This window comes from Diadema antillarum, unplaced genomic scaffold (assembly GCF_040938485.1).
Source record: "Diadema antillarum isolate AM-2024a unplaced genomic scaffold, OU_Dant_1.0 scf00000063, whole genome shotgun sequence".
Classification (NCBI taxonomy): domain Eukaryota; kingdom Metazoa; phylum Echinodermata; class Echinoidea; order Diadematoida; family Diadematidae; genus Diadema; species Diadema antillarum.
The window spans coordinates 1052585-1062644 of NW_027270952.1; the positions used below are offsets into that span (position 1 = coordinate 1052585).

A 10060-nucleotide genomic window follows, 5' to 3' on the forward strand; every position below is an offset into this window, starting at 1 on the left:
CATGTCATAACCTCACAACTTTCCACTGATCATGTTCAAAAAATGACAAAAATTCAATGTTTCTGTCATTGAAATCTGAAACATGTTATTCCTGGTTTAATAACTTCAGAATAGTGATCAGTTAGATAAACAATGTACCAGGATTTGAGCCTCGGGCATAATTGTGTTTGAATGAAAAACTGGAAATTTCACAATTTTATGTACAAACTATATGGCAATTTGTGAGGGGATGACCTGCTCACTTTGCCATTTGCGTATTCATATTGACCGTTCAAGAACTGTTTCCTCAAAAATTACCGAAATTTCAAAATGTTAAAACTTCCCTATTTTTCATCCAATTTCGAACAAAATTTTACCATTGAACTCATAATAATTTACTCTTTCTCATCAGACCAACTTACATTTGAACTGGATTTCCCCTTTAAGCACACTGGAATTTGAGAAACAATATTACATTATGCACTTATTTCTGCTAAGGCAGTCGTCACTGTTGTGCTTTTTTTTTTCATATTGAAAACTCCTCATATTGCACAAAGTTAAACAGGCCGAAACAGTGATCATGAAAAAGCCGAAAGTCAGCTGAAGATGAACCAACTTGTCATAAAGGCAATTGATGACTCAATCAGTAGAGTTATGTACCTCTCTGTATTATTAATTTACCATATCTAACAGGAATGGCTTTGTGCCAATTCAAAAATAATAGACGCATGACCGATTACAAATGATAACCTTACCGAGCTTCACACATTCGAAAAATCATACAGTGGACTCATGTTACAACGAAGTCCTTCAAACATTTGAAAAATCATACAGTGGACTCCTGTTACAACGAAGTCCTTGGGACTGGCAGTTTTCTTTCGTTATATTGAAACTTCGTTATAACCGAACAAATAAAAAATAAAAAACAGAGAGGATTATGTTACAGCTTGAAGTTTTACTTCATTGTGAGCGGAATTTTGTTACTTAACCATGTTTGCTATTTATGGGAATGCACTGTAGCACTCAAAAGTGTTTGCAAAGTATATGTATATTAGTCCAGACCACATTCTTAAATTACAAAAACGTGTACAATACTATTGCAGCTGGTTGTGTCCCTTATACAGTTCTAACTCAAGTGTACAAGGCTCCAACTGAACAGCACAGCAGAAAAATGGCAAATCTCAAAGTCCTCACGACCTCCTACTCTACAATGCCACAGTTTTTCCTCAGATGGCGGATGAGAGTTCGTTGACTGCTGAACTTGACATCACACGTCCCACAGGCAAAGCCGGACTCCCCAATGAGAAACTGGTGGGCACGGATCTCATGCTGCCTCCTGGTGCAGGCACTGCTGCATCCCTGATGGCAGATCCGACAGGACCAGTCGTGCCTCCTGGAGGACCGCTTGTGGTTGTTGAAGCTCACACGCCTGGCAAACACCATCCCACAGAGGGCGCACTTTGGATTCTCCGCTGCCACATGGATGTGGGCGTGGCTCTTTAGGTCTGAGCGGAGGGAAAACGACTTCCCGCAGTGTTCGCATGTAAATGGCTTTGACTGGGAATGTCTCCTAAGGTGGCGATGAAGGGCTGACTTCTCCACAAACTTGCGATCGCATTTGTCACACTTGTGCACTTTATCTCCTTTGTGCACTCTTTCATGCCTATATAGATTGCTCGAGTCGGAGAAGGCTTTATGGCATTCTCGACACTTGAATGGCCTTTCACCTGTATGGACTCTCATATGTAGAGACAGCCTTGCGGCATTGGGAAAGCACAGCTGACAGTAGCTACATTGATGCACTTTGCCCCCGACTGTGTGTGAAAACTGGATGTGTTCCATGAGCAGTGGCCTGCGACTGTAGGACTTGCTGCATTGAGGGCACTGATGCGGCCGGGGCGACGTGTGAGTCCGCTTGTGCCGCAAGAGGTTGGAGTGTGAATTGTACATGCGGCCACACAGCTCACAGACAAATTGCTTGACATCTGCAGAAACCCTCTCCTCAGTGGCATTCTGGGCAACACTTGGGATGATGTTGTTGGCAGGTAGTGCACCAAGCTGAGTCGGATGAAGAGTCTCCGTGAGCTGCTCCCCTGCCACGTCTGACTGTGAAATATTTGCCAACTGCATGACATGATCCAGGAGGTTCATTGTCTCGACACACTCCTCATTTGCTGGCAGCTGATAGATGTCCCGCAGTGAAATAATTTCCTGATCAGATACCTTCATCTGGACAACAGATTGTCCATCTCGATTGGTTCTATCCGCTTCATCACAGGAAAGCACACAGTCTTCTATCGAAAGAGTATCACCACTGCTGCTGTCTGGATTAATTTGACAAGGCTCTGATGACAGAGTGCTACGGGTTTGAGGGGTATGGTTGTCTGGTGCCGACTTTGCTCTGAGCTTGGCATCCTTTCTCCTCTTCTGCTTTGATTTCACTTGCGTGGATACTCCTTCATTTGTCTGCATTGGGAAACTTGACTGTCCTTCTACTTCACCTCCACATAGATAAGATTTATTCCCTGACATTGCACTGTTTGCTGTTGTGACAGATGCTCCACTTCCTGAATGGAATCTCTTCACGTGCCACTCCAGGTATGTTTTCTTGGTGAAGCCTTTGGGGCATATGTCACACTTGAATGGCTTCTCACCCCTGTGGCCTAATTCGTGTCTGCGGCGAGAAGCCAGATGCCTGAACGCCTTGCCACACACCTTGCACGAGTAGGGCATTTCGCCTGTGTGTCTGCGGAGGTGCGTCTGCAGAACCGACCGCAGGGTGAAGGCTTGGTCGCAGTGCTCACAGGCAAAGAGTTTTGCTTTCTTCGAGGCGTTGTCTCCATCACCTTTCTCTGTTCTTGCCTTCTCCATTGAGTCTCGAAGATGTTTCCGCTCATGCCTCTCCAATTCTCTCTGGGTGCCATAGCTCTCGTCACAAATCTTACACTTGTGCACCTTTGCTCTCTTGTGAATTTTCTCGTGACCCCAAAGAGTGGCTCGCTGTCGGAAACCTTTCCCACACACTCCACACTTGTACACTCGCGCCTCTGCTTCGCTGACGATGTGTATTTTCCTGTGTTGTTCCAGTGTCTGCTTCAGAAGGAATCTCTTGCCGCATTCATCACAGGCAAATGCTTTCTCCGCGGAGTGTGTTCTCATGTGAAGTCGTAAGCTTCCTTTCTTTACAAAAGCTGCATCGCACATTGTACATTTGTGTGACCTTTCTCCCGAATGCATTAATTTGTGTCTGCTGAGGCCACTCTTCTGCGAGAAGGAAGAACCACAAATGTCACACTTGTAGGGCTTTTCAAACGGGTGAGAACGCAGGTGGATAGCTAGTGCCTGCTTGTCTAGCAGTTTTTCGTTGCAATAGGGACATGGATATTCAGTCGCAACGTCCTCCTTGCTTTCAGCCGTGTAGCCACCTTCATGGATTCTCTCATGCTTTTTTAAAGTCTCTTTGTATGTGAATGATTTATTACAATGTGCACATTTAAATTTGGCTCCAGAGTGTGTTCTGCAGTGTTTGTAAAAGTTTGATGATGTCGTGTACGTCTTGCCACATATCTCACAGCAATATTTCTTGACGCACTTTCCATTTGAGCGCTCCTCCTGCAATGGAGGGTGATCATTTTTCGAAGAAGTCTGGGTCTGGACATGCTCGACAGCCTGAGGAGCTGTCTGATGCTCACGATAATTACAGATCACCACGTTGGTCTCACCATCTTGTTGGCCCTCTTCGTCAAGTAAAATCGTCTCTGATGTGGCGATGGTCTTTTCCTCTGCAAGGTCAGTATAGTCTGTAACGAACCCTGTTGTAACAACTGCGTGAAGCACAGTGTGTAGAACTGTTGCCCCCTCGCCAACTGACTGATTGCTGTCGTGTTGGTCCTGCCAGTGCTGAGCAAGCAGAATGCTGGATGTGAACTCTTCACCACAAAACTGACAGGGGAATGTCGATATGACAACCTCTGGAAAGAGAAAAGACGGCATTGAAAAAGAAAGAGAAAATCATATACAATGTATTGAGTGTTGTGTCAGTTGCAGAGGGAAAATACGTAGGGTGGGGGGAGGTGGAGGTAGATAAACTTGACTTTTTCATCAGTCACCTTTAAGCTTTAAACTTTGTGCCTAGGCCAAAAAAAAAAAAAATTGCAGTAGAGTACAATTGTAGATCTACTTTGAGTAGGCAACAACAATTATGCTAATATCCATTCCTTTCACAATTTTCATAAAAAACATTATGCTAATATCCATTCCTTCCACAATTTTCACAAAAAGACATGGGTTCTAGCATATGGAAGATGTGCCTAACTTGGCCTGTTTGCATTTGGGTTACGTGTACAGTGTAGGTTTAAAAAGTCAATTCTAACACGGTTACATTTCAGTTCGGGAAACCCACTCACAAGGGGGGCCCCTCCTTATAAGTAACCCGTCCCCCTTATAAGTAACCCCGTCCCCCTTATAAGTAACCCCCGGGGCACCCCTTATAAGGAGTCTCCACGCTTTTTTGCAATGCAGCGCGAAAATGAAAGGACTGCGGCAATTCGCTTGATTATGTCCATAAAGCTTCACAAGTTTCCTAGTTACTCACGAAATGTGAGCAAAATCGGTTTGAGGCATCATATCTAAAATCATGGATTTAAATGCGATGTCAAACGACCCATGCGAATGCTGAAATGCGAGCGATTACTGGCGTGAGTGTCGCCAGGCGCGGCGGCGCGGCAATGCTTGAGTGCAGACGTGGCGACTGAGCACGTACTCAATCGCCACGTCTGCACTCAAGCATTGCCGCGCCGCCGCGCCTGGCGACACTCACGCCAGTAATCGCTCGCATTTCAGCATTCGCATGGGTCGTTTGACATCGCATTTAAATCCATGATTTTAGATATGATGCCTCAAACCGATTTTGCTCACATTTCGTGAGTAACTAGGAAACTTGTGAAGCTTTATGGACATAATCAAGCAAATTGCCGCAGTCCTTTCATTTTCGCGTTGCATTGCAAAAAAGCGTGGAGACTCCTTATAAGGGGTGCCCCGGGGGTTACTTATAAGGGGGACGGGGTTACTTATAAGGGGGACGGGTTACTTATAAGGAGGGGCCCCCCTTGTGAGTGGGTTTCCCGAACTGATTTATTCTATTCTCACACTGTGTCCCACAGCTCACACTCACAGCCACATCTGATTGTTTGTTTGTTTGTTTGTTCATTTCCATCTGAGAAGATGGCTGGATAGCCCATATTCAGCTATGAAGCTGGTCTTCCATGGGGTCCAGTTGGATGAGAGGTGGAACCACTTCACCGGGTTAAACACCCTGCTCTTTGCGATGATTATGATCGGTCATGATGAGACTAGAACTAGACCACTGGTCATGCTGCATTGCTGGTTGGCACAACTATGTAAAATCTACTTTAATTTATCCCACTTGAGAATAATTTAAATGCTGTGGTGGGATAGGCAGGGGTATTGTCTATCTAGAGGGTTCTAAAGTTCAATGCATACCAATGACGGCAATGCACAGTAGAAGTATTACAGTAAATAAGCCATACTAATAGTAAATTTATACAGTAACTGATGACACTAGATCTAGTATGATTACACTGACAAGTTCAAGATGGGCATGCATGGCCATGGTATGGTCTATGACTAAAAACACTCTGGACTAACATGTTGTAAGATTTAATGGTGTGCAAATACCTAACGTTAGGGTAACAACATGTTAACAATAACATGTTCACCCTTCACTTTTCTCTTTTGGACGGAGTTTGGAAAAGGCTCATTATTTGCCAATTGCACTTTCTCACACAGTGAAATCGGAATCTCGGATGTAAAGGAAATTCTTACCTCTATCCATAACGAGGGGAGAATTCAAGTCCGATATTACTGAGAAAAACAGCGAAATTTTGCCATTTTCGCTGTTTACGACCAGTGTAGCAATGCGGCACTTCACAACTTAGTGGAATCTAGTGCCATGTTTATCGGGCGGCGATAGGCTCATCACTTCACAGCTGAATGTTACTGAGTATCTGGCATCCTGTACGTAAAAAGCAGAATGAATGGATGCGATAGCTCATTGCATCCTCTTTCAGAATGTTTTTGTAAAAAGACAATAAATTTTATCTTAAAGAAAAATATTGACATTTAAATTGAGTTGAAATTTATTTTCCAAAAAAAATGATTTTATTTCTGTTTAATGTTAAAAAAAAAATCAAAGAAGTAGTATTGTAATGTGAATAACCCCATAAATAAGATAAAGGTAGAGCCTTCGACAGCTAGCTTGATCTTGATATCCTTGATGTACAAACGCCTGGTGTGGCTATCCCGTACATGTAGGTAGCAATATATGCTTGAGTCGGAGGCATATCTTATTCAAACTTAATATTTTCAAGAAGGTCTTTAAATTTTTGGATTGTAGAAGCTTCTCTGACATTATCTGGGAGGTTGTTCCACTGGGGGATTGTCCTTGGGTATAGAGACTGCCGGTAGCAGCTCTTATTTGCTCTTATATGGTCGTACACAAATTTCTTGGAGGAGTGTCGTGTGGTTGGTTTTCTCTTGGTTAAATTGGAGCTTTGCAGATGTTTAATATTGCTGGGGATTAATCCTTGGGTCTCTTTATAGATGATGAGAAGGCGAGATTTAATTCTACGTCTCTCGAGGCTTTCCCATTCCAGTCGCTTCATCATATTTGTTACACTAGCTGATCTGTCATAATTGTTGCATGCAAATCTTGCAGCTCTTTTTTGGATCTTTTCGATTGCTTGTTTGTTGTTTTGTTGACTTGGGTCCCAAACTGCGTGACAGTATTCCAAGAGTGGACGTACCAGGGTGATGTAAGCTATGGCTTTGGTTTGTATGTCGCAGCTAAACAAATTCCTTCTCAGCAGACCAAGCTGACGGTTGGCTTTGTTGATTACTTGGTTGATATGCATGGTCCAAGACAGATCCGATGCCAATTCAACTCCAAGGTATGGGTGATGATCGACTCTACTTAGTGTGTTGTTTCCCATGGAGTAACTGAACTGAGGGGGTCTTGATTTGTGAGTGACAGTCATAACGAAGCATTTGGAAGTATTGAAGCCCATCTGCCACTTTTGTTCCCAGGCCCGAAGTGTGTCAATATCAGCTTGGAGTGAAGTTTGGTCTGAAGAGGTTTCAATCCCACGATACAAAATACAATCATCCGCGAACAGGCGTACTTTCGATGAGAGGTTACTGGGTAGATCATTAACATAGGTGAGGAACAACAGTGGCCCCATCACTGTGCCCTGTGGAACGCCTGACTTCACAGGTAAGGGTCCACTGGTAATCCCTTCCAAAAGAATTCTCTGGTGGCGGTTGTTTAGGAAATTCTTCAACCAAACATGGATTTTGTTTCGAATTCCAAAATATTCAAGCTTATGAAGTAGACGATGATGGGGAACTACATCAAAAGCTTTTTTAAAGTCCAATATTATTAAATCAACTTGGCCCCTATTGTCCAAAACTTTCTGTATGTCGTCGATCAAGCCTGAAAGTTGTGACTCACACGACCTGCCTTTTCGAAAGCCATGCTGCTGATCAGCTAAAATTCCAAACCTCTCGAAATGTTTCATGATATGGCCATGGATGATGTGCTCGAGTAATTTGCAAACGATCGAGGTTAAGGAGACTGGTCTGTAGCTCTGTGGTTGGGAACGATCATCTTTTTTGTAGATAGGTGTTACATTCGCGGTGCGCCAATCCTTGGGAAGATCACCGGTAGAGATGGATTTCTGAAAAATCTTTTGCAGAGCTGGGGCAATGCTACCTGCACAGGCTTTAAGAACCTTTCCTTGTATTCCATCAGGACCTGCAGCTTTATTCGGGTTGATATTCAAAAGCAGTTTACGAACTCCTTCTTCAGTTATCACAATATCATCTATATCCGGGATATTACTACCGTCTAGGTCTGGTATGTTGTCATCTTCGTCAGTGAATACTGAGCAGAAGTATTCATTAAATGCCTCTGCTTTCTCCATTGCCCCTGGGATGATATTACCACGGACTTTGAGGGGTGGAATTCCACTTACTTCTTGTCTCTTAGCCTTAATAAATTTCCAGAAAGGTTTAGGGTTTTCGGTTCTTAGACTGGCCCCGATAACATCTCTCAAGTAGTTCTTATATGCCTTCCTGGTTCTCCTGTCAATGCTTCTTCTCAGTTTCTTGAATGCTTCTTGGTCAGTGGGAGACTGTGACCTTTTCGCTTTATTGTAGAGTCTCTTCTTCTTTCTGTAGTCCCTTTTGAGTGATCTGTCTATCCATGGGTATGAGAAACGACTTGAGGTCATCTTAGAGGGGATGTGTCTTTGAACTGATGACTGAAGGGCTGTTTTAAAGTCAGTATAGAGTTCCTCCATACTTGAAGAGGAGATGCGATCGTGAGTGAGGGATTTGTTGAAATCTTCCATGTCCCTGTTGATTTCCTCGAAGTTCGCCTTCTTGTAGATGTAAACTTTCCGCTTGGGTGGTCTGTTAACTTTGGGCTTTAACACAGCTTCTATAATCACCATATCATGGTCACTAATACCATGGTCCACCTTCACAGATTCTGCAGATGCAGGGCGATTTGTGAAGCACAGGTCCAGTATATTCTCTGCTCTTGTAGGATCTTTAACAAGTTGTTGTAGGTTATTGTCATTCATGATATCTATCACTTTCCTACTCACTGCTGGGTACTGGCCACCAGGTTTGAAGACGGCTGATTCCCAATTAACGTGTGGTAGGTTGAAGTCACCAAGGATCCACACGGAAGCATTCTTTGGAACTCTTGATAACGATAATTCCAACTCTTCCAAGTACTCTAAGTTTGACGAGGGTGGTCTATAAAATGCACCTATGTACAAGGGTGGTATTCCTTTCACGTGGATTGAGACCCATATAATTTCTGAGTTTGTTTGGAGATGTGGCTCTTCTGACGCAAGGAAGGTATCTCTTACAGCAATGAAAACTCCACCACCTCTCTGATCAGTCGCTCTATCTCTTCTGAAAACATTGTAGCATGATGGAAAAATTTCCCCGGTAGAAATAGAGCTGTTTAACCAAGACTCAGTCCCGATTACTACATCTGGGTTCTCACAAGCCAATACAGCTTCGAAGCTCAATAATTTAGCTTTTATACTCTGACAATTCAAATTAATCATTTTCATCCGTTTTGTTAACTCAGGCTTCTGTTTGTTCCTTCTTTTATAGTTGTCCTTGGGATTGGCTCCTGCATTCTTTCTGCTAAACACTGGAGTCTTAGGTTTTGGGTTTGGGCTTGATGTTTGAACAGGTTGTCCAATGTCTAGGTCTTGCCTATCATCTGATGAAACGTTAATGGCATTACTTGGTAACTGGGTCAATGGGTCGAAACTGTTGGACAGTTCTAACTTGGTAGCGCTTAGAGAGAAAAACGACACATTTGGGTTTCCACAATTAGAACAGATCCAAGAAAAAGATGGATGATCTGACAAATAATCATACATGTCATCACTCATTTTCAGGCATGAAGCGTGAAACCAACCCTGGCACTGTTCACATTCGACAGCTTTCTGTCCCCATTTGGCTGCTTTCTTACAAATTTCACAAGGGTACTTTGGTTTACGGGGGCCAGGATTTAGTTCAATATCACCTGACAGCAAAACATACACAAAGGCCATAAGTCTAGCCCTCTTCACACTCAACATTGTTCTTGGTGATTTTGACTTCAACAAATACAAAGAGTAATGGAACATGCTCACTTGGTTTTCTTGCTTGTATAATCTGTGTTGCGAAAAACTAAGGGCGGAAGATGGTGCCATCCAGTTGTCACGGAAGATATTTGATTGCAGATTTTCTCTGTTGACACCACACTCATGTTCAGCTGTGCTGCTGCTGGTTCTAATAATCAGGCTGAGAATCATTACTAGGGCTGGGATCCAGAATGACTGTAAAATCGCCATAATGCAGGCTGTCGTTGTTCATAAAAAATACTCCCAAAACAAACACTTATTTAATAACCATACAAATACTTTTATTACAAAAAATGTTTAAAAACATCCCACAAGGCATAAAATCCAAGATGGCGGTCGGCACATATGTT

General features: G+C 43.1%; 1 protein-coding gene across 1 annotated transcript; it reads right to left on the reverse strand.

Annotated features, from left to right (window-relative positions):
- Positions 1-1179: 1179 nt before the first annotated feature.
- LOC139716247 (uncharacterized) lies at positions 1180-9665 on the reverse strand. Its single transcript, XM_071627813.1, has 3 exons — positions 9503-9665; positions 7901-8833; positions 1180-3950 (listed from the first exon to the last, which is right to left on the reverse strand). Exons 1-3 carry the CDS (start codon positions 9663-9665, stop codon positions 1180-1182), a joined length of 3867 nt encoding a protein of 1288 aa, XP_071483914.1.
- Between the last annotated feature and the right edge of the window lie 395 nt (positions 9666-10060).

Bases quoted from the DNA above. Each gene is read 5' to 3' on its own strand.
- LOC139716247 (XM_071627813.1), bottom strand. From the start codon at position 9,665: ATGTTGAGTGTGAAGAGGGCTAGACTTATGGCCTTTGTGTATGTTTTG. The intron at 8,834-9,502 runs GTTGGTTTCACG...CCTTGTACATAG, and splicing joins CGAATGTGAACAGTGCCAGG to GTGCATTTTATAGACCACCC. The intron at 3,951-7,900 runs GTAGTAATATCC...TTCTCTTTCCAG, and splicing joins CAACATACCAGACCTAGACG to AGGTTGTCATATCGACATTC.